Source organism: Pholcus phalangioides, unplaced genomic scaffold, assembly GCF_987345545.1.
Source record: "Pholcus phalangioides strain wild (caught in Gottingen) unplaced genomic scaffold, Ppha-v1.0 ptg000003l_1, whole genome shotgun sequence".
Classification (NCBI taxonomy): domain Eukaryota; kingdom Metazoa; phylum Arthropoda; class Arachnida; order Araneae; family Pholcidae; genus Pholcus; species Pholcus phalangioides.
The window spans coordinates 48,281,674-48,307,039 of record NW_028301596.1 but is presented as its reverse complement, the minus strand read 5'-3'; the positions used below and the strand labels follow the sequence as shown (position 1 = coordinate 48,307,039).

At 38.3% G+C, this 25,366-nt stretch overlaps 1 protein-coding gene across 2 annotated transcripts in view; it reads left to right on the top strand.

Moving 5' to 3' along the window:
• Hmgcr (HMG coenzyme A reductase) overlaps positions 1–25,366 on the top strand; it is a 190,883-nt gene that overhangs the window by 39,763 nt on the left and 125,754 nt on the right. Inside the window, exons 1-2 of one of the 2 annotated variants that reach the window (XM_089249649.1) lie at positions 6,619–6,745; positions 6,905–6,990. In XM_089249649.1, coding sequence (XP_089105775.1) covers positions 6,686–6,745; positions 6,905–6,990 — 146 coding nt within the window. In that variant the 5' untranslated portion in view covers positions 6,619–6,685. Of the gene's footprint in view, positions 1–6,618; positions 6,746–6,904; positions 6,991–25,366 lie in introns of those variants that run through there. The other variant, XM_089249639.1, reaches the window with a different exon arrangement.

Here is a 25,366-nt window from a genome sequence, read left to right as displayed (position 1 = left end):
ATCTCGGTTTTTTACCTACTTGCTTTCAAAGTCATCTTACATCGATCGATGCATCAAATTCAGGGAAGACAAAAAAAAAAAAAAAAAAAAAAATCTGTGTATTTATGGTGTTCGGATGTTTCTCGAAATTTACAATAGTGTTTGGAGTTGTTGATGGTATTTGTGGTTCTTTTTCACAATATAAGTAAACCCCGTTTCCTTAAGATTGGTTCCCCCCCCCCCCCATGTCGAAGGTATGGTAATCATCTTTGTGTCATCGTCACCATTCTGAGAAATCCCACTCCCCCAAACGTTTACGAGGTGCATGTGTGGTTTAGCAGTTGTAACCCGATGTGTACATTGTAGTCTGTGGCGTCGGAACTGGGAAGTGCTGTGGGTGCCACGGCCGTAACTAGGATTTTTGCCGCCCCCACAACTTTAAAATTCGATAATTTTCTAACGGTGTTTGTTCCAACCTAAAATTGCTGCCCTCCATTTTTCCACCCGCGGAAGTAGCGCCCCCCCCCCATTTCCAGTTGTGGCCCTGGTGGGTGCTACCACAGTATTTTGTATCACGCGTCAATGCCACTCCTAGAATCCAATTCAAAAATAAGTTTCCTACGTAAAACTTAAGTCCACCACCCACAGGTCTAAAACAATTCCGACGCCCCTGACGGTAGTAGTTATCATGAAATACAAGCTGATGCGTAAATAATAGTCTTGGGAATTAAGATTGTGGTCATACCCGCGTCACAAAAGTGCGAGAAATGCCTTTGATTGATTTGCAAAAAAAAAAAAGTTTTATAGCAATGTACGTGTAGTATTGGATTTGAATTAAAGTCAGTATTTTGAGTTCCATCTATTTAAAAACATTAAACAGGACAGATACGTATAAGTATCGGTCACTTTCACCCATATGTATTCAGGAAAGGCTCATCGGAAATTTGGACGGGATATAGTATGTATTTGTATAGATAAAAATAAAACAAGTAATTTTAAAAAAATCGGATTTGGTTTTTTTTTCCCTCCTTTCTCGTGATCCCATTTGGGCGAGTATGTATGCAAGTACATATATCGAGCTCAGTCTGTCTCTGCTTTGAATCTAATTTCATGGTCGGGCAAGCAAAGACGATGGATGGCATTTCGTGTCTTATTATTACTCATCCTCCCATCTCTTTCTTTCCTTGGCTGGTACGTCATCATTTTTTTTTTCCGAAAGAAATTCGATTTTCTCTGATTGCAATGTTTTCATTCTCTAACCACATCCATCATTTCTTATTCTTCAGAATTTGTCTTCTTTCTTGAGAATGAAGTACGTATAAGAGACTGGATTAAAACCAAATCTAATTGTAGAAGTCTGAAGATTGATGATGTTGATGACAGTGCTTTTGTTCTGTAGCTTAAAATGGCGTGCTCCGATCGAATTTGCGTCCCAGACTGTTCGTTCGTGGAAATTATTTTAAAATCTTAATGCGCGAGGATTATCCTGTCTATGTGTGTATTTATTAAATCCAATGTGTGAAGCCCGTTCAATCATGCGATAAGTAGGTTATGTGAAGAATAAAAGCACTCAAACATGCAAATCTGTGTTAATTATGATTGAAATATATTTAAAAAAATTCAAACCCCTGTTGCGCTTGAATTGAAAAAATCACTCGTAATTTTTATGAACATTTCCCGATCATGGAACTAGAGATGTAGCTCATGAATAAACTGATAATTTTGCTTGAAAAGCATTGCTTGATATTTATGCAAATATTATTTTTATATACGGAGAAAACAATTATAAAATTAGTTTATTTTCCGAGCTTCTAAAGCCTTTTAACTTTCCTTCCGTACACGAACAGAATTTGTTTAAACTTATACTTATTTTTCCCAATGTGCTGCAATCAAATTTTGACGGTTTAACAAGAATTGTTATTTCCTTGTTGTCCTACAATCAATCGCTTTCACCCGTTAGTTTCACCCGAAGTTTATTCTTATATCCATAGTTCTTCCTGAAGTTTATATAATTTTTTTGCAATGATGCAAATTTTTTTCGTTTCGTTCCATTATGACTTGGGACTTCAATGCTTTCAAGTGTTCCGGGTATTCAGAAGAACCATTAATGTCTGAGGATATAGGTTAGCGTGTTAGTTGAACGTATGAAAGATCGACTTCCGTAAAACGTTTCAAGATGTTTATGTCTATGATTTGAAGCATGGAAATTGAATTGCTCTTTTCCGTGTAGAGAGAAGTCATTTGAAACTCGGGAAAAGTTTTTTTTTTTATGGTATACCAGGAGTCTTCAATGCGTAGCCCACGGGTCACACGTGGTCCTCAAAGCTCTTTTCAGTGGCATGCCAACCAAAATTCTTGCATAGTTACAGAATTCACGGAAATGCTGATACACTATTAAAATTAGTGGAACAAAATTCCACAAAAAAATTTAATCAAAGTTACTTTCAGTAAATATTTCAGAACTAAGTAATAGAAATAATTTCAGAATTATTAAGAAATTATATTAATTATTAAAATAAATTATTTCAGAATCATTTTCAGGAAAAATTCTAGAATGAAATGAATTCATAGTTATTAAAAAAATGTTTCAGATCGGCCTTTCGACACCGTAAGTCTTATTGAATCTGTATAGTCCGTTTTCAGCTCGCTGTTGTTTTTTTTTTTTTTGTGCGTTATTTGATTCCAATGTTGTAATGACAATTTGTAATTAAACATTTTATTTGGCGATGATTGGTAAATTTGTGCAATTGGTAAAATTGGCGATAGCTCAGACGATGTCACGTTTTTCCAAATCGTTTTTATAATTTCACTTTTATCCATGGATGGAGATACGCCCTCCCTTCCTTCCCAACTTGAACGGTTGACCTAACTCATCCAATGTACTGATATCATCATCATGCGCACCCCTCCCCCCCAGACTTTTAAGTCTATTTACGCCTATGGAAAAATACCTTTTTTGTATTTGTTTTGGATCCGTGCGAAAATCCCCCGATTCTCATTTTTCAAAGTTGGCAGCTATGTATCCATATTTTCCTCTCGTATGACGTCAAATACATTAACTTACAATGTATGAGTGCCAGCCGGACGTCCCACAAAACCTGTCAATCAAATCTACCGGTCAAAATTTCACCGGAAAAAATTTGTTTGCTGTTTAGAGTAGAGGAAAGGAGTTGAAAAATAGAGCGGTACAATTCGGTCATCGTGCTTGTTCCCATACCATTTTCAGTACCCCTTCCCCATTAACTGCAATAAAACAGCTGCATTTCACAGATGCAAAAACTCCCTTGAGGTTCTCAATTCAGTTATAATCTTACGATGTGAACATAGTGCGTCTGCATTTCCGATTCTAGAAACCCGCGTCGTCTCCGATTAGTTAAAAACCCGAATTTCTGGCTAACAAAAGTTGAAATTCGGGGTTTTAACCAATCGGGTACAACGCGAGTTTCCAGAATCAGAAATACGGATGCACTATGTTCGCACCCTTAAGCCATGTTTACATGGGGAAATAGAAAAAGTGGGTTTTAAACCCGCTTCAAAGAATTTTTATCAATGACTGCTCTCCTTAAGGAGGAAAAAAGTCGTCAAGCTGGTGCTAGAACGTACAATGCTACCGCAATATTTGCACTTGTAAACGAGGCTTTGGGGTGCGACTATAGTGAATCCTGGTTTCCGAATCAGGTAATGAGCGTGGTTTACTCGTGCGGGAAAGGTGCTCATAGTGCATGCCGGTTTTCCGCTTCTGTACTTTATTCTGTATATATATCTTTTAAACCAGCGGGAGGGAAAGAAGCGAAAAAAAATGCTGACGTAAAGAAAAAAAAGTTTTGATTTAGCTTTTACATTGTGGGTGTTGTATAGTCGAATCCCGTTTTAACGAATACGTTATAGCGAAAATCTCGTTTTAGCGAACACTTTTCTAGTACCCCAGGTAAGTTTGCATAGGAACAATGCAAAAACCTGGAATTCCTTTATAACGAAATTTTTCGTTTTGACGAAGTGATTTCACCTGTCTCTTGGAGTTCGTTATAACGGGATTCAACTGTATTCCCCTTCCATCTTCAAACAATATTCGTTGCTCAATTTGTTTCGTTCCCAGCCACGTGTAATGCAACAAAAATTAGTTTCTTTTGCAAATTAATTCATCAAATCTATTCATAGTTTAAATTTCTCTCACAAACGAAACATTTGTTCCAATTTTTTTTTGCAATTGTTATTTTGCTAAAATAGGCAATTGTGACAGAAAAACTAGTAAAACAAATTGCCCATGCGTCAAGTTTTTAGGAGCAATTTCTGTGTTCGAAAAGTCTTGTGATAACCAGGACCCGGATATTGATACATTTGCGTTTTTGTTGTTTTTTTTATCTTTGACTATTAGATCTTTTTTTTCGTTTTGGGACATTTTTTTTTGTCATTTTCGCGATATTTTCCACTTTTCAAATTTTTTGACAATGGAAAAATTGATAAAATTATATGAATACTGATTGCATTGAGCACTAATCGAAAAACATGCTTGAATTTCTTGTAAAATAAAATAAAAGATGTTTTTTTGGTTTCCTAATCATAGACATGAATACACAGGATTTCCTCGGAAGGGGGGGGGGGTTCCTTTTTTACTGGAAAAAACTTTATTCCCCCACATCTAGCAACAGGGCCCCTCTGATCAGATGCTTCACGGGACTCTCAATACTCAATTTCTTGTGAAAAAACAAAAAATGATAAGATTCGTATCGCCCCCCCCCCAAGTCGGAACCCTGTCAGCCCCACCCTCGTGGGGAAGGGGCATATCGCCAGTGTTCCTAACCAATTCGTGAATTATAACTCGTTTATGTGAAAAAATATTTATTTTTAATGAAATCTAAACGAGAGAGAAAAAAAAATTTACATATGGTTTTTGATGCAGCAAAACTTTCTTTCGACATATCGAACATTCTGTTTTTAAGAGAACTTTATTTTATTACTTTGATGGAATTTTTTTTTAAAGACATTTTTCAATATTTTTAGAGCAACATCATCCGGGCCCCTTGGTGATAACATAGTAAATTATTTTCGTCGCTTGCAATATAAGTAGTTTTCCGCTGTTGAACGAGAATAGCTCGAATAGTGATCACAAATTTGATTTAACGCCTTGTAAATTATTAATTTTAATTTGATAATTTTACCTTGTCAGGGGCCTGTGGGCCAGCTTTTGACCACCCCTGCCGTAAAGTATGAAGGAGGGGGCGGGAGAGATCTCAGATTTATTATTTTTGCCCATCTACTCTGGGCCCAGTAAACTCGCCTTGGGAAGAGGTTCAGTTAAATAAATGATAATAATAAAGTTAATATAAACAATTTTTTTGAACTAATAATATTTATAATTAATAATCTGTTGGATGAATTTGGAGGATTGAAAATATCCCTTCAGACCACAAAAGGGATCCATGTCAACTGTAGGGTTGGTATGGTATTTACCTTTGACGGGTAATTTTACCGCCTTTAGAAAAACCAAATATAGGCCTGGTATAATTATTTTATAACTATTAAAGATATTTTGGTTAAGTTCTCCTTAACAAAAAAAAAAAAAAAACACGTGGGGGAATATCGTCATCTTTTTTCCTAACTACTTGTACTAACTGATATCGAATGATTCTCTCAATATTTTCAAATTTACGACAAGTTTTCAAAAGAAAATTGACAAATATATATCATTTTATTTTTAATCAATAAATCAGTATCTTCCATCGCTCACAACCTAGTTCAGATACCAAGTCTAACACACGCGGAATCTTCAACCGGAAAGAAAATTTGTTTCCGGATAATTTTTGGCTTTTCACAGCCGGTTTGAGTAAAGCGGCGACACGCTATGCAAATGAACGGAACGTTTCCTTATTCCGATTGGCCCGATTCGGAAACATCAAGAAATTTTTCCCGTTACTCGCCTGCTTTTAAAAGCTGAAAAAAAAGTTGAAATTCGGGTTTTTAACGTATCGGAGACGACGTGGGTTTCCAGATTCGGAAATACGGGCACACTATGTTCTCAATTTTATGCGTGAATTTACTGCTCGCGTGCTTGCTAAACGATTTATAGATATCAAAGATATATAAGATCTAATAACATACATGCGAGTAAGTGGCTTCACGGCAATATCATCCACGAATTAACTAATTGAATCGTAAATAATAGAAACTACATTTACCGAATTTCACAGTGGAAAAATCCTCCCAAAAACCTCTTCGGGGAGTTATTCTATTCAGCCCCAAAAGCTTTTCAATTGAGGATTCATCATCATCATCATATTGCACTAAGCAAATGGATTGAATCAGTGAATGATGCCTTTGTGGCTCCGTTTTGAACCGTCTTTTTACGGGGCTTTTATCTATCTGTTCATGAGATATGGTTTGTGGTATCATAATCATCATTCTTTTCTTATTACTCGGGATATGGGAAGAACAGACACACACACAATGCTATTTGTAGACAAAAGGAAATGACATTTTTCCCCCTTGGGAAGTATTTCCCAAGGCTCTTCTTCCTTGACCGTGGCCTCAATTTTCCATGAGCCCTAGTATTTTTCGAAAAGTTTTCCTCCCTCTCCCAGCGTTGTCTTACCTCATCAACGTGTATGGTTTTCTCGATTTTGTTTCTTGTTTCCTCGTATATGTTGCCCTGGAATTTTCTCAGAAGCGTCAGTTGAAATTCATCAATTTCAATTTTTATTTTTCAGTTATGCGTAATGGCAACCGAAATAGAGTTATTTCCGAAATGATTCATTGCAGTGACAAGCAGGTTTTTTTTTTTTTTTTTTTCATCCAAAGCAGTAAAAGCATTCATTGCAAAAGAAATTTATTTGGTTACGAACAAAATTCGTTCTTCCCTATAGGATGAAATGACGTTTCCATTATTGTGGTCGTGTGTATTTATGTTACATTTTTTTTTTACTTCCAGGCCAAGCGGGTGGATAAACTGGATTTGCTCATCCTTATCGAGTCCGATATTTTCAGTGATCCCAAAACTAAAGAAAAATCTTACTGGTGAGTAATTAGTTCTTACAACTCGGTATCAACGAAATAATATATATGTACAGTGGGAACCCCCCCCCCCCCCAAATATCCGAAATAAAACGAAACGGAATCTTTTTTTCGAATTGAAAAAAAATTAATTTGGTTGTAAATTATATATAAAAGATTTAATAAAAGCCTTATTCTAATAGCTCTATCAAACTGGTAATATCAGGAAGCAAAAAATTTAAATTTTTGTCATTTTCTTCCAGTCTTGTTGGATAAAATTAAGGCATCTGCGATTTTCGTTTAAAAGTATGGAAGGCAGATGGAAGCACCAGTATAACACTAATCACGCATAACTATGATAACATATATACATGAGGGCCACGCTTGCGTGCACATACGCACACACAACACGTTCCTGCATGTACAGGCAAGTAGTAGTAGTCTTGTGAGATACGGGAGATATTATCAGTGAACAATATCGTTTTTCTTGGTCCAGACCACCAGTGGGTGAGATGGCTTAAATTGCTTAATGGCAATAGAGCCTGAACTATGCTCGGTTTGGAAGTGTAAAAAAAAACTTTCTTGGGAATTTTTTTAATTATTTCGAAAATAATTTCTATGTGGGGAACGAATTTATGGTGGAACCACTCTGTAAATATTCCACATGGTATATCTATATTCCCAAGAAGCATTTCTGATTTTTTTCCGGATATTTGAGGTTCTACTGCATGCATTTCGTTACTTGACTTGCAATTTCTATGTCGCTTTTTTCTGCGAGGTATGTCCGCGTGTAATTAATAGTTGCCAGGTCTCCCAGATTTCTACTTTACCTATCGGACTCACTAAAAATTCTTGACCATGAATTACGGCCATGATTGTGAGGAATCCCTACTTTTGGGGGGAAAATGTTATTCCAAAATATTTTATTGGGAAAAAAGACCGTTCCTTTCGTTTTTAATTCCCAAAATGACGTCGCAAGGGTAATGTAAATTGTCGCCATTGTGTCAAAAAATAAAATGAAATAAATGAATGAATAAAAAAAATTATTTTCGTGGGGAAAAAACAAAATTCGCCAAATAGCCAGCATCATTTCGGCCGTTTGATATCAGGGAGATAACTTGTATCTGACTTGATCATACGTATATCCCGTTGAGCCTATATGTCCCATTTCGGGCCCAGTGGCCATTTTCTTGTTCGCGAGATTTTATTTCAGTGTAGCAGAGGCGTACGCTGGGGAAAGCCGACCAAGAATTAGGGACAGAAGTTAACATTTCGGTGAAAAAATTAAAATATCGAAAGAAAATAACCTGTATGTACCAATTTCTGTTAATTTATATGCTTTTTGAAGAGTGGTAAGTGGTAACTCAAAATTTCTCGGGAAGGAAATTTTTGTTTCCCCCCCCCCCCAAAAGGTCGATCCTGCATACGCCCCTGGAGAGTAGTAATATCAGATATGTAATTTAACATACTAGTTGGCGACTTGGCGCTGGCTTGAACAATGTCACGTTTTTGGAAAGGGAAAAATCCCTACAGTTTCACTTCTATCAATGAAAAATCCCGTTTGTACGGAGATTAGATCCGCGCGAAAACCTCCCTAATTTTTTATTTCTTTAAAGTTGGCAGCTATGGTAATTCAAAATATTGTACATACTGAACTGAATATATAGGCTAAAAGCACACATTAGTTGAACTCACTGATAAGTAAATCGTAAACGACGCCCGCGAAAATCGAATTTGTTATCACATTTTGACACCGTTTTTCAAGAACCTCGAACATACTTGAAAAAAGTAATTCGTATTGGGAAAAGTCTTTCAAAGACGTTCAGGACCACAGTAGTAGTTCCTGAAATCAAGTGACAACTGTAAAATTAAAGTCGTGTTTAGAATTGTTGCAACTTGCAACTATGGTGAAACCGATCAGCTCGTAAATGTTGCCCGCGATGTCGGATATAATTTGCAGGTATGAAATCCGTCTGTCGCCTCCACCTTGGAGGAGGAAGGAATGTGTTATAAATAACCCTGTCATTAAAGTATTCATTAACACGAGCTGCGACTTACTCCTAAATTTTCGCCAGTTATATTCTACATCGGTGTTGCTAAATCCGTTGATGTGGTTTTCCTTTCGGTATGCGAATGTCGATATTATCTATCATTATTGTTATTAATGTCGTATAAATGTCGGAATCGCGTGCTTTTGGAGGTGACGAGCCGTTCACCTATCGTAACCCGTTGCTATTGAAGTTTGCTCTCCCTGTCTCTCTCTGTCGGCTACATTTCATTTTCCGATCGCATCACCATCATCACTTTATGGTTACGCGACCCGAATCTGGGACCCATTAGCTTAATTATTTTCAATTAACTTGTGTGTCTCTGTAGCGAAAGAGATAAGGGGGCTTGATTGAGATTGGCCATTACCCTCCGTACGGTTCTCTCCTCGTGGTGAATGCAGCAGCGTCCGTCCATCGTTTTCTGTGGCGTTCGTCGCCTCTGCTATTGAATATTCGATTAGCTTCTTGAAATTGACGGTTTTTGTTCCCTCTTTCTCTGATTACCAGCCATTTCGTTTACCTAATGCCTTTTCTTGATATGTTTATTCATTTAAACATCCCGAATGGTATAATTATCGATCGACCGACACTGATCTGAATCTGAAGGGGCATCATTATGATTCAAATGGGTCCTTGTGACTTGACAGGTGTTTGCTGAAGTCATCATGATGGGAAACCTTTTTTTCTCTTCATTAATGGAAAAAGTATCGTAGCACTGTAAAGAAAGTCCCTCACTGTACATGTGTCTATACCAGTGTTTCTTAACCTTTTTTTACTTATGGCTGCCCCTTTAGAACATACAGTATTTTCTTCTCGTGGCCCCCGATCTCATCCAGAAGCAAGACCTTTTGCATTTATTGAACTCATTTTTTAACGAAATTGAAATTTCTAGTGAACAAAAATAACGTCTGTCTCCGGATCTCTGAGCTGGAGTTCCCCCTATGCAGGTCCGTCTCAATATGGATCCGGAAATTTCGCCCCCCAACGTTTCGTCCCTGGTATTTTTCGTTCTCAGAAATTTCGCTCCTGATATTTTGCCTGGCCTGACCATATGAGTGATTGACTGTGTAAGTCTCCAAGTGGTTGGTCGAGTGACCATATAAGTGGGTGAGTGAGTGTGCGATTGGCTGTATGAGTGAATGAGTGGCCAAGTGGGTTGCGTGTGAGTGATTGTGTGGGTGAATGAAAATGACCAGATGACTGAATGAGTGAGTGGTCGTATGAGTATGTGAGTGGCCTAGTGCTTGGTCGCATGAGTGGCCAAGTGAGTGACCGTTTTCTTAATCAAGTTAGTGACCGTATGAGTGACTATACTCACTTGGTCTCTCACGGCCGTATTTACTGAAGAGTTTAACTGCAATCGCAGGTTAAAAGATTAACCAATTTAACCAATCCGTTTCGATCTCTAACCTGCGATTTAACATCCTTTCACCTGCGATTGTAGTTAAACTCTGTCAGTGAATACGGCCGTCATACGGTCACATTGTCGCTCACGCATAAGGTCACACACCCCCTTCAATTGGTCACTGATGTGGTCACTTGGCCACTCGTTTGGACACTCATACGGTCATTCAGTCACTCACTTGGTTACTCATATGGTCACACAACCGCTCCTTCGTCACTCACATAGTCAGGGCAGGTGATATAACCGTGCGAAATTTCAGAGGCGAGTTGTTTGGAGGGAAATGTAACGGGGGGGGGGAGGAAATGGAGGTGAAATTTCCGTAAACCCTCAATATCATAGGCCCCCGAGTAAAGAGTGATGAACTGGAAGTAAGAGCCGTCTTAATAGCATCATAGGCCCTCGAGCTAAGTTATTTTTCTGGGGCTTCCCAATCTAGATAGAAATACCTACCAACCAATTTGCATACTCAGTCTCAAAAAATGGAACTAGATCTCGCTATCATGAAGCATTCCCCCCCCCCCCCGGAAGAGTTCCTATGCGTGAAGGCGGAACTCAGTAGACATCCTGTGAACATGAAGCCTGGACCCATGTCTGAATTGGTACATGTGTTAAGATGGCCTTGGGTTTTAAGGGCAGTTCTGCTGAATTTTCTAAAAGCAGTCACACTTTTCCCACCATATTTTCACTTTAAAGCTTCACATCTGAATTTTATCTACAGCTGTATATGCCCCCCCCCCCTTTAAGCACCTGTCATGGCTCCTCCCCTTCCACACTTGATTTTCACCACCCCCCTAGAATATCTCAGGACCACAACGGGGTGGGGGGCATACGAGGCATGACCCCGGGTTGTGCGAACCACTAGTCTATTACAGAATACTTAGTTCTTGGTGCCATGAGGAGACATTTCATTGCATTGCAGGGGTTAACGTGAAAATGATCCGAGTCATCCGTTCTTCCGCCACATTTACAAATTCCCCCTTATTTTGGCGCCTCTTAATTTGGTGACAAATTGGGAACCACATTTGTGTAAGTGCTAGTATAATTGATTTGTTTTGCCTTGCACAGACATTGGTAGTAGATAAGTCTCCGCTTCCATGATTCAGGGGCGGATGTGACCAGAAGATTATCCTCGAAATTGTGTAATTGCTTATGACGGGAGGGAAGTAGGAAGAGGAAATTCCATTGCATCCCTCTTTGATCTTTTAACCCTTTGATTGAGGGCAGAGTTTTTATTCCCACCTAAACAAAACAATTACCAGCATGAATGTTCGCATCGAAATATTGTGCTAGGAATTTTAATTTTTTTCTTTTCTCTCTAAGTTAAAGTCATTAAAGTGATGATGATTGGTTTTTTTTTTTGTAGATCGAAAAGTTCTCAGCCAATCAGTCGTTATATACATACGCATACACACGGTGTTCACTCTTATCGTTGCCCAATGGCTATTTTGTGAACCGTTGGTTTTAGAGACAAATTTAAATTTAAAAAAATGTTTCACATGATGTCGCCTATTATCTTAACCACTTCGCTTACAAGCGATTTGCGAGAAATTCGGATGATCTGTTTGACGAATCGGCGATAAATATGGTAAACTTGTCCTAACCTAACCGCATGTAAGAAAAGGAAAAAAAACAAAAAGTATAAAAAGTAAGAAAAAAAACAAATAAAAGGAAAACGTAATAATACAAAAGTATAAGATATATATATATACATATACACAGTCGAATCCCGTTATAACGAATGATAAAAGACCGGAGGAATCACTTCTTTAAAACGAAATTTCGTTATAAAAGAATTCCAGGTTACCTTAGTAGCATTGTTCCTATGTAAACTTATTTGGGGGGATTAGAAAAGTGTTCGTTAAAACGAGATTTTCGCTATAACGGGATTTCCTGTTTTTATTTATATATTTATCTATGATACTCTTTATCTCTTCCCCCTCTTTCACTTATCTGTAATACTCACAAATAATAGAGTAGGTACGGAGTAGATTTCTCCTTTCACCCTCACCTATCTCTTCTCTTTCGCTCTTAGATGTATATAGTTGCAGGACACATATCCCGTTAAAAATAACTACTTTTTTTCGTAGAGCTGCAACAAAGCTTCGCGGTGATGAGGAAAGGCAACAGAGAACTTTTTAAATTTATTCCACTGGCGTTTGGACGCAATATCAAGTCCTCGATCATAAAGTGGTTAAATGTGGTTCAAATTAAAATATCAATAAAAAGTTACGAAATATTTAAATTTTTATACGGTCCACCTGCCTTTAAGTGGTTGATTTGTCTCTCCTGAGGCCAACATAAAAATTTCTGTTTCTAAGTGCAGTCAATATTCGTTGAGATATTTGAATTCAAAAATGAGGGGGGGGGAAAGAACAGAAAATGAGGGACAGAAGCGTTGTCCGTTAGTTCTTTTCCCTCCTTGATTTTGAATTCAAAAAATACCTCAGCGAATATTGCACTTAGAAACATGCAATTTTTTTTTTTTTTTGTTGGCATCAAGAGAGACGGCAACAACTTTCTACAACCAAAAAGAAGAAATTGAATTATAATAATTTAAATTTGCTAACTTTTTTATTGGTTTTTTTTTTTTTTTTTTTCATTTTTTCATTTGAACGACATTTGAGATGATGGGCATCACGTGAAACATTTCCTCTAATTGAAACTTGCCTATAAAACCAACGGTTCAGGAAATAGCCATTGGACAACGATAAGATGTTGACGACTTGTACAATCCAGTTGCGTGGGTTTTTAAATAGAACTAATTTAAAAACCAATGTTTTCATTAGCAATATGAAAATTTTCAAGAAAGCCCGGAAATTTATAAGCTTGGCTATACATTTTAAAACAACGCATTTTAAGTAATTTCAACTGCTTCTAGCCAGAAGTTTTTCCATGGCGCTGACGTTTATGAAGAAGGATTTCATGGATTAATTAATCCATGATTTAGTAAATTACATGCGATCACGGACAAATAAGTTGACCTTCTAAATTAGTGTTTCTTAATGTTTTTCACCGTCCCGTCCCCCCACCATATTTCTTTCCCCGTGGCTCTCTTTTCTTATCCGGGGCCCTCCTTACCCGCATTGAGGAACGAGACCCTTTCCTACTTATCGAATTGATTATTTTTGAGCGAAATTATAGCGTACAAAAATGTCATTAAGTCGACTCCTGATTAAATGAGGGTTTTAGTGAGAGAAGTGGGGGGGGGGGGTTGCAGTGCAGTGTCAACACCTAGGGCCTTTAGCCAAAATTATGCTCTAGGTGCCCCGTACTTAGCTGGAAGCAACGGCTTAAGCTGGGTTTTCCTAGGAGCAGGTTTTCTGTGTCACGTGCAACGCAGAGGCGGATTCAACAGCGGGCGCACAGGGCACGCGCCCGGGGTCCCGACTTCTAAAGGGCCCCGAAAACCTAAACTTTATATTTTCTGGTTTGAGGGGCCCAATATTTTTCTTTCGCGCCCAGGGCCTCGACCGACACCGTGCAACGGGAATCACCCAGCGCGACACTCCGTCCGCTCACCAATAAGAAAACAGGTTCGACTGTTTTCCTACAGAGCGCAACAAGCCTCACGCCAGCGTTTTACGTCGGGCGTCATTGACCGACTGCTTCTGGAGGAGTCAAATGTGTCGTGCGCCACGCGTTTCACCGATCTTCTATTCATTTTTGTTTTTTTTTCTTTCACTTCCCCTCAAACCGGAGCATGCAGACGACAGAGTAGCTGATGCCTGGGCCATATACTATACAGCTGCCCTGAGCTGATGCTCCACGGTAGGAAAATACAAACGCATAGCGTGATTATGTAACACATTTCTGTCGACGCGAAATGATCCAGTTTGGTTCACGCGACGTAAAAAACCCACTTCTAGGAAAACTCTGCTTTAAGTATTTACTTGCTCTCGAAAATCATGGTACCAGACCTCATCCAGTATACCCCCCCCCCCACCCCGACATCAAGTTCAGTGCCATGGTTGGGTGGCTGGGTCAGTCAATGCTTTTAGATGGGCTTGGTTCTACACAGAGCCATTTTAGCAGAATACCCCCCCCCCCCGCACATGGCTAAGAATAAATGTAGAGTAATTCACATTTATTTCCGAAAAACAGTATCATATTTCATTTTCATATGGACTTACCCCGCACTCAAGGCCAACACGGATGAGGCCGTGTGTTAGGACGGCCCTGGTTCTATGGGTAATTCTGCTTCATTCTGAAAGTAGTTGCACTTTTGCACCATATTTCACTTAAAACCTTCATTTCTTTACATGTGAATTTTTTTTTTTCACAGCTCTTGTTCTTCATAAACTTGATTTTTACCCTTGGAGTATCTCAGAACCGCACACGTTGAAAAACACTGTTCTAAATCGAATTTCCCGAAGTTTTCAAGCCAATCCAAACCTATTTCCCGCGATCACCTTGGCACCCGGAAACGACTAGCAAGTTTCCATGTTACGCCTAATGAAGTAGCAGTCTTCGGCTATAAACTTGGTTATTTGTGGCCTCCGCCCTCGAGAAATATTATGCATGAAGTATAGGGGGGAACCCCTTTGCTCCATACAGATGTGAGATGCACGGGTGAAAGTGGGTTCGGTCAGAGTGTAGTTAAAGGAGTGAAGTAATGAGAATAAATCTCTCTCTTATCGAATAATCGTTTATATCCGCAGAGAACTTTGTGCTCGATTCGATTTTAGAGTCGATAAATCTTTGATCGAGTATAACAACTGCTTCTTTATACCGTTAAGACGGACCAGAATTAACGACATCATCAAATCTTCGGCATACGTAGAAGCTGGGAATATATTGCGTGACTGCTTGAAAAAAAATTGGAGCATGTAAAAATAAGCGTTTATAAATGCTACGTGTGCTCATCTACATTCATTACCCAAGGCCCGAACCGTGTGTTGATCTTCTCGGGAGGAATTACCCACAATATTTATCGGATTTATTATTATTTTTTTTACTACACAAGGCGTCACCTCCTCTCATCATGAAGTGCCGATCGAAGATAAACACGAATCGAGAGAGATTCATTTCTTGTTTTTTTTATTCTTTCTCTCCCTTAACGATTTTCCGATCCCGCTATCGTGATTTCGATGTTCGGTCTGTTCGAATCATACTCCGCTTCATTAGTCATATGGGCCATCGTGGTCATTATATCAGACAAGCTATGCTCCGACTATAAACATGCTCTGGCTTCTCGAACAACAGCATCTTAAGCTATATTTGGCTATCCGTCTCGAGAAATGGTGATAGTTTCTTGAGAGGAGATCGGTAAATTCTATCCCTCCCGCCATCTTTTTACACCCTTGCTTTAAAAAAGAAAATTGCGTCTTCTAAAAATACAGTCGAATCCCGTTTTAACGAATACCGTTATAGCGAAAATCTCGTTTTAACGAACACTTTTCTAATCCCTCATAGGAACAATGCAAACAACCTGAAATTCCTTTATAACGAAATTTTGTTATAACGAAGTGATTTCTCCGGTCTATTGGAGTTCGTTATAACGGGATTCGACTGTATCTCGAAACGCACTTTCTCTTTCTTGCATCGACATGGATGTCGAATGTGATCACATTTGATTATATTGGATAGGCACAAAGGAAATGTGCACTTTCAACATATCATAGAAATATGCAAATTACTAAATGTATGCCTACTTGAGTTTGTAGTATGTTTTGAAATCTTTCCTTTTTTAAAATTCAATTTTTTTAAAAACTCTTCAACATAATACATACAGCCTTGGTTCTCAATCTTTGTGGAGTCGGGAAACACTAAATGCTGACATTCTTTTTGCGTGAAATATTTACAATACAACATGAGGTTTTTAAAGCAGAGGTGGTTCCCCCACATCCTGAAACTAGTGAATGGACGCTTTTTTACCTTTAACATCATGACGTAACTTACTTGGTTTTCTATAGCACTTGGTATATGGCGTCATTTTTCGTATCAATTAAGGTGAGGGTGGTCAACCTTTAAAACGGTGTTGGCGACTTCACTGGTTTGAAACCGTGTCGTGGGTCACATAAGCAGGGGCGTACGCCGGATCAACCTTTACAGGGGGCATAAAAGGCTTGGGGGGGGGCCCAAAATTTTCTTCCCGAGAAATTTTGAGTTACCACCCTTCAAGCAGCATTGACATTAATAGAAATCGGTTAATAGAGCACATAAAGGGTATTTTCCTTCGATATCTCAATTTTTAAACCGAAATATTAATTTTTGATCGGATTGGGGAGGGGGGCATGGGTCTCCTGAGCATCCTCCTGCGTACGCCTTTGCACATAAGTGATATCTGTAAATTTACCGCTGGTGACCTCATTGGTTAGAAACTGTGTCGCAGGACACTCAAGCGATCTGGAAATGTGCCGCGGATCACTGAAGAGATCGGGAACTGCATTGCAGGTAACTTCAGTGATATGGAAATGTGCCAAGGGCCACTTAAATGATCTTCGAATGTACCGTGGGTCATTTAAATAATCTTTGAATGTGCCGTGGGTCATTTAAATAATCTTTGAATGTGCCGTGGGGTCACTAAAGTGGTCTCTAAATGGTTTCCCAATTCGACTCGGGGCCCAGAGACAGTGCCCCGGTCGACCCAGCTTAGTTACGGCCCTGCTACCAACTTATGAAACAAGTTTTAATGTGTGGCTTCTCTATCTCTGCTTATAAAGTTTTTTGAAAAAGCGTTGTAAGCGGGAAACGCTTTAAACAGGAAATCTCGATGAGTATTAGTATAAGTTGGGAACTACGAAAATAAGTCGTACTAAGCGGGAAAACGTTCTAAGTGGGAACGTTATGAGTGGGATACCCTCTGTATAATACAGCATATTCAAAATATTTTTCCATGGAAATGTCTACTACTTTTTGTGCCCAACCTGTTCAATATGATTCAGTAACTACGGTGGAGAACCAAACGAAAGGTACTGTCTATTTCTGTGTTTCTTGACCTTTTCCGCATATGACCCCATTATTTGGGTGTTATTTTTTCTCGTGGCCCCCTTTGTAATAACCAGAGCACTCACATCCGGGAGAATTTGAATTGCTTTATAAGTATGTTGTCTAAAAAAAAATTTACATACAAGGATAGACTTCGTGCTAAATACCTGTCAGTCTCCCTCCTGTGGAGTTTCTACCACAGAGTAATAATACTATAGAGTGCGCGCGAGGGGTTACAATGTGAAGCAAAGATCCGGAGTCACGTGACTCCGGTCGAAAGGCTGGTCAGGGAATCTCGCTGGCAATGCTTTCCTTATGGCTACTCGAATGACGATCTACACGCGCTGTCTTATTTTTGATTAGAATGGCCAACACTTGCGCAGCTTTCGGATGTTCTGAGCGGTTTAGGAAAGGGGGACCAGTATCCTTTCACAAGGGAATACTTTTTTGCTTATTCCTCTTCTTATAAATTAAAAATTGGAATATTAAATTGACGATGCAATGGATTTCTGACGTAATCTCAGTTTTTAACGACTCCATTTTGGATTTAATTCAATTAAAGTTCCAAGTTTTGGTAAAATTCAAATGTCATGAATCATTATTAAATGTTTTAATAGAATTTTTGGCAATAAATGATTGAAATTGTGAGTTTAATGAAGTTTTAACTGAAATACACGTCTCCGCAAGATTTGGCGAGATTTGGCGAGCTAGTGAGTTCATTCGAGTTTTGCTCAACTTGGAAGAAAATATGCTTTTCAAAAGGAGAAATTTATGAAAAATATTCTATTTAAATAGAATGTGAGGAAAACTTCCCCCCCCCCTCTAGAGAATTGCAGTTTGGCATAAAAATGCATAACAACCTCTAAAAATAATAGTATTTTTACCCCTCTTCACACCTGAGATAAAACTATTACAGAAAATAAATTTTTTTATTCATTAATTTATGTTTGTTGTATGTGAAATTGCCGCTTCAAACAAGAAAATTAATTATTCAATTGATTTTTTGAGTCAATATCTGTACTAAGACCTGAAGTCATATATTGTGTACCTCAGATGTTATCTTGAAAAAGAATCATTCTAAAAACGATTTAATACCTTAAATTAAGATTAACATATGCATACTTTTGGAGCGAAGAGATTACATATGTATGTGACATGTGTAAATATTATATTATATATATGAAATATTATATCCTAAAATATTATATATATATATATATATATATATATATATATACACACTTTAAATTATTACATATATACTCTACATGGAATTTTAATTCTTATAGTTTAGAGAAATTGATGATGAGATTCTGTAATTTTCTTGAGTAAAATCTATTTTAATCCTGAAATTTTATGTAAGTGTTTACAGTTTTGTGTGATGAGGTTATAAAAGGTTTTTCAGGAATGTTAGAAATGACACTTTTTCTTATTGTTTGAATATTATTTCATGACTGAATATGGTATGAGTGTGAATGTGTTACATTACATAATATGATGCATTATAATTAATTATACATTAATTATGTCTATATAGAGTAATTGTAATGTTCTGGAAAGATATATTTTTGTTTTAATAACCCCTAGTATAAATAAATTTTCGAAATTAAAAGCGACAAAGTGAATGAAGAGAATATTTAAAAATATAAATGAATTAGGCTTTACAACATATACGTTGTTCCGTTTTCCAATATTTGTTTATTTTATAGAATTTATTTTTTCAAATCTGATACTCCCTAAATATTTCACATAAAAATGAGCGAAATTCATTGAAAAAATGAAGGAAAGTTTTCATCAACTTGATCGAATTGAGTCAAATTTCGTTACAGCAACATCCTAGCTTCTGCGAAAACGCGCCAAATGTAATAGCGCAGAACCTGTTCTTTCCCCGACAATACTGCTCATCTTTTCTTCACGTTCGACAAGTTTTATCAATAGCGTGCGCGGTCTATTTATATCTTAAGTCTATGGTTTCTACGGATTTCTAGTTGTCTACGTAGTCGTTTTGCCAACTTTATTTCCCTTAAATTAGGTGGGTGTACAACATGCGAACCGTCGATGGGTTCCATCCGGCCCGCGCAAGGTGTCCCAAAAAAAAAAGTATTAGTGCACACTGGAGCTTTGACACAACACGCTAGATCTGACCCATGGGTAGTTGCCACGGCATAACTGGCCCTCGGAATTGTTGCGCACCACGGCTGGACATCTATTTGCCCGACATGATTGGACATGAATTTTTCTCAACCACATCCCCGACTCTAGCATATAAAATGCTGATTCGAGCATGTAAAGTAGAGCATGCAAATTTGCGATTTGTCCAGCTCCGTTGAGTTAAATGTTTCACATCTGTTTCCCCACCCCTTCCGACTGTGGCCCTCTTGATCACTTGCCATGGCTTCCCTTTTACTCGATTTTTTCCATTGACCCCCTTAAAATATCCCAGGACTGCATTGAGTTGGTAATCCTTTTCTGAGGGATTAGGTACACTCATGATTCTTCAACTGTGGCGAAGGGTATAACTAACTAGCACCAACTGTGTGACTCATGTAATAAAGATGAAAATGGAAATGTCACATGGGTTTATCCTAAATTGAAAGAAATTTGAATTCAATTTTAGACCTTGATTTTTTTTTTTTTTTCTCATTCAAACTGGTAGAAAGAAAAACAATTTTTATTCATGTATTCGTTGATCGACCTGACGTTTGTGGTGTCTGACGGTTCTTCTTGACAGCACGCGTAGATGCGTTCTGGACGTTGATAAATCAAGGCGTCGTTATCAGCATTAGCTGCTTGAACGAGCGCACGTGCTATTATGATGGTCACCGACTCTTTATTTCTATTAGCCGTAGGCATTCCAGGTTCAGCCTATCTGTTGCAAATTAGCCGAATTTCGGAAAATTTTTTATTTTCGTTCGGTATGTGCACTGAAGTACAGGTTCCTGATTCTTGTCCACCATATTTCACTTGAAAGCTTTATTTCTTTACACTTTCTGTGCCCCGCCTTTACCACTTGTCGTGGCTTCACTTTCATATGATTTTCACCTGTTCCCCCCCCCCCCCCATAGAATATTATAGGACCGCAGGGGGGGAGGCACATATCACGGCCGACTAGACATTCATTCATCTAGACATAATTGTTTAGTGGGCTATGCACATATGGTCCCAGCTTAAGAAACACTGCTCTAAAGTGCATGATAAACATGGGCAGAGATACGGCGAGAGGCATGGGGGGCATTGTTGCCCCCTTCCAGCGTCAGTGGTGGAGCCGACTGATATTATAATGTATATTCATATACTGTATATGAATTGATATCATGTCCCCCCCCCCCCGAATCTTTCATCATCGTGCCCACCCAGCCTTTCAAATCTGTCTCCACCTATGATGATAATTAGCGAAGAAAGCTGTTGATGGAAAAACATACAATGTCATTGTTTTTAGAATGTTAATTTTGTATGTTGTGGGTATGTTTTAGATGAAAAATGTTAGGATAAAAATGATAGTGCATTCATATTATGAAAGAAAGTTTTTTTTTTTTTTTTCGTTTTGAAGGAATAGAGAGAAAATGCGTATTTTCAATCTGTAGTGATGAAGAGGGATATATTCGTTCGTGCGCATTGAAATTCTCGAACCAGTCTATTTATTTTAGTGTTTCAAAGGCTCCAAGCGTTCATTCCAAACAAATTGGATTAAAGGGGCACTGCTGGTGATTCTCGAGTACGTCGATGTCTCGAGATAAAAATACTTTCTCGGCTAGAAATAAGTTCGATACTATAAGTATAAAACACAGGATTGAATCTCTGCACAAAGAAATTCATTTCTTTGCTTAGTCTATGCTGATATTTGAAGTAAAGGAGCACTTGGAAGAAATATCTAAAGTTATATTCTGTGAAGGGCTCCACACACACATTAGAACCATGGGAGAAAGAAAACTTGGATTTGGTTTTCTTTTTTTACATTTATAGGGTTCCTAACTACTTGGAAAGTTAGAGAAAAATTATCAGGAAAAATGTAAAATATATATACAGTAAAACCTGTAGTTGGCTTCGCTGCAAATCAGTATAACCATGGTTTTTTTTTACTCGTAGCAAGTTGCATAGGCAAAAAATGTTTCTTGCTTCAACCCCACAAATAAGTAAGTATCCTAATTTTGAATGGTCTTTACAAATGCCGCAGGCCGCTTAAGTGTAAATGTATCGTGGGCCCCTTACTGGTCTGAAAGTGTGCTGCGAGCCACTCGAGTGGCCTGGAAATTTGTCGGCAAAAAACGTAAGTAATCTGTCACTAAATCGCGTGCCACATAAGTGAACTTGAGGTTGTGCCGCAGGTCGTTCAAGTGATTTTCAAATATAAGGGTTTCTTATAAGTGATCTTGCTATGCGCCACTGATGGCAGTTCTCAAACTTTTTCACCTGCACCTCCCTTGCCCAAATCATAGTTCATCTGCTACACTCCAGAATAGTTTTGTGTAGGTATTTCCCCCGTATAAAATAACCACTTCAAAGCACAAAGGGGTGCACGTGCACCAATATATGAACGACGCACACTTTGAGAAACACTGCCATAATCCCAAAGGTAGTCAAATTAGTGGGAATATAGGTCGCACTGTGACCATGCATCCTATATTTTTTTGGACAAATTCATTATTTTCCGTATTATTTCTGGTTCTTAGAGAGAGTGAGGTTGATCAGGCCTTGGACCAGTGCTTCGTTTCTCAAACTTTTTTGCTACATACCCTTCTTCACAATTCTTTTCCACATCGCCCCCAACTCAAGTTGACCCATACGATCTTGTACTAAAGCCTTAGCTTTTACCTCCCCCCCCCCCCGGGGGAGATATTGCCCACTTCAGGAAACACTGGTCTAAGTTGATATCGAGTATGTTCTTTGGTTAGGGAAATTTTTGATGATGGGAAATGATGTCAGATTTTGCTGGGAACCCTGATTCATCGTCGACTTTTCTTTTTTCTAGCAGATCGAAAGTGAATACCTCCACCCCCTTTCGGACCTATGTGTTGGCGTAAGTAGTGTTTTTTGTCTTGTTTTTCATCCTCGAATCCTTCGTGCATTAGAAGGCAGAAGTAACCTGCAAAGAGAGTGCGTCGTTGAGCCTATCGATGTCCCACTCCCAGTTTTCCTTGTTTCCGACATGAATGACCATTGACATAGTGACATGCATTTTTTTACCTTTATTTTTTTTTCCTTGATCCGTACGTTTAGTTTTTTATCCAATGTACTTAGGTCAGTCTATTTTAATCTTTAGCATTCAGGTGAGATGACGAGTAGCTGTTGCAATATTTTGCTTTTGCAATGTATCATTTTTCTTAAGGGGCCGTTCAAGTATTACGTCAGCAAATTTTTAACCATTTTTGACCCCTCTCCCTTGTCCGCAAAAGTAAGCAAAACTCTGACCCCCCCCCCCTTCTTAGCAAAATTTCGTCAGTACTACTCCCACCTCCTAACGCATATTGATGGGGTCAGAAACGTACGTGGGGGGGGGGGGCATAGAGGGCTCGTGCGCCTCCCTCCCAGACGAAAAAAAATTTTTTTTTAATGTAAAAAACATTTTAAAAAAAATTAAAATTTCGAAAGAAAATACCTTTATATGTTGTTGTAATCGATTTCTTTGTTAATGTCATTGCTATTCGAAGGGTAGGAACTCAAAATTTCTCTGTAAGAAATTGATTGCGACCCAACCTTTAAGCCATATATGGTAAACCCTTGACCTGCTGATCAAATGTGGCCCTGAAGGTTATCTGATGTGGCTTACCCCCCCCCCCCCACCAAACCCAATTTTGTAAAAATGAACTAAGCAGCACGTTTACAAATCGCTTAAATGACTGTGGCACAATTCCAGAGCATTTAAGTAGCCCGTGGCACATTTTCAGATCACTTAAGTAACCCGCGACACAGTTGCAGAACACTTAAGCGATCCGTCGCACATTTAGAGATCCCTTGAATGACATGGGCATAATTTTGGATCACTTAAGCGGCCCCCAGTGCGGTTCTACATCACTCAAGTTACCCAGATAATTTAAGTAATCACCGGCATAATTACGGATCACTTGAGTGATGAATTTGATGCGTTGCACTTAAGCGGCCCGGACACATTTCCTGAGCACTTGGAGGATCCGTGAAACATTTAGAGATTGCTGAAGTGGTTCTGTAAGGGATTTATCATTAGGGAGAATGTTAGTTCAGATGCCCACACAAACTAGCTAAAGATTTTTCTTGTTTTTGACGCACCGAGTAAGATGTCATTAAGAATATTTCATATTTCCATAAAGGGCGGTTGATGACGTAAGCATCATCCAAACACCCCCAACCCCCCCTTGTCAGCAAATTGGAAATCCCTCCCCTCCAACGATGCTGTCGTAATACTTGAATGACCCCTAATCGCGTGTTTAGAAAAGTGTAATTTCAAGTTATAACAATTATTTGCTAGAATCTTCCTTAAAATTGATTGCACGATTATGAGATACATATTTTATATGTATCTACTACTACATAATGTCGACTGTCTTAGACGTACCTGTTTTCTCATTATGGAAATTCCTCCGCGTACACCTAATCAGTGCAGTTATCAAGTTCGAGAATGGAAGATGTGGTAAAAAAAACTGGAGAAAAAATTACTGGGTTTTTTCCCCTTTTTTTCCCGTGTTTACTTACGTTCGAGATTTCTTTGGGATATCTGGAATGATAATAATTATTCTTACGCTTGGCTTTTTTTTCTCTCTCTCTCTTTGGCGTTCCGCTCCCGAAGGTAATTTGTTTACTGCCTTATCCAAGCATTATCTTCGTAATGAAGGAGGAAGAAAAGGCTATTAAAGATATTTTTACGGTTCCAGAATCCAATCAATTTCTACAATCAGCTCGACGAAATGTAAAGAAGTTAATTACGTGCGGGTAAAAGAATCAACCTCTCGAAAAATCTATTTCGAGACCAAAGGCCGGAGAGAGAACAAAAATAAATGGTCAGAAGAAAATGTCGCCGCGTTAACATTTTAGTTATTCGGAGGATTAATAATAAATCGATAATTAGGTGTTGGCTTTCGGCTTTAGATTTTGCTTGTAAAGTTCAGAAGAGTTGAGTAACAAATATATACATACATGGAAACCTCGCTGCAACGATATTTTATATAACGTTGAATTCCTCTACAACGATATTTTTTCGAATTTTGTTTGGAATTGCCTAATAGTCTAATGTTAAACTCCTCTCGATACACCGATATCCTTTACTACGATAAATCCCTCTATAACGAAAATTTTTTAGGAGATTGTGAAACTTTTACAACGATAATTTTTATATTCTACTCAAAATCACCTTTAATATATATTTTAATTCCTCGCCAGATTTATTTCTTTTGAGGATGATTAACAGCATTGGTATTTTGCACCATCCACCCTTCGGAAATGTTAATGAAGCTACTTTCTGTGTAGTACACAGAAGTGCTGTGAAAAAATGATTTCACAGGTAGGGGAAACAACTTAACTGAATTTTATTTATCAACCAATTAATTACTGCTGCGAATTTGTAACACATTTATAAACACATTTTATGGTGGTGGTACTGACATAAAAACGCCAATTCAGAAGAGATGCCAACAACAGCATAAGTTTGGCGGCTCCTGATGATAATCCCTCTACAACGATATTTTTTCTTGGTCCGCAGAGTATCGTTGCATCGAAGTTTTACTATATATATAAAATGAAAGAATGTTCTGTAGAAAGCTAAACGTTGAGACCAGAACAATTTATCGCTATCGAGCCATTTCAGCGTTGGATAATAAGCGTTTTGGTAGGGAAAGTTTTTCAAATACAGTGTTGCCTCGGCTAACGAAGATAATTCATTGCGGAATCACATTCGTTAGTCAAAACGCGATAGGTTTCTGTGGAAAATTGTTTAACTAAAAAATGTTTGTGATGTGGTGTGCTTGCTATAATGATATGGTCAACTCATTTTTCTTTCTCACACTCATGCACATGGAAAAGACAGTTTCCTTTAATGTCCAGGATGTCCAGT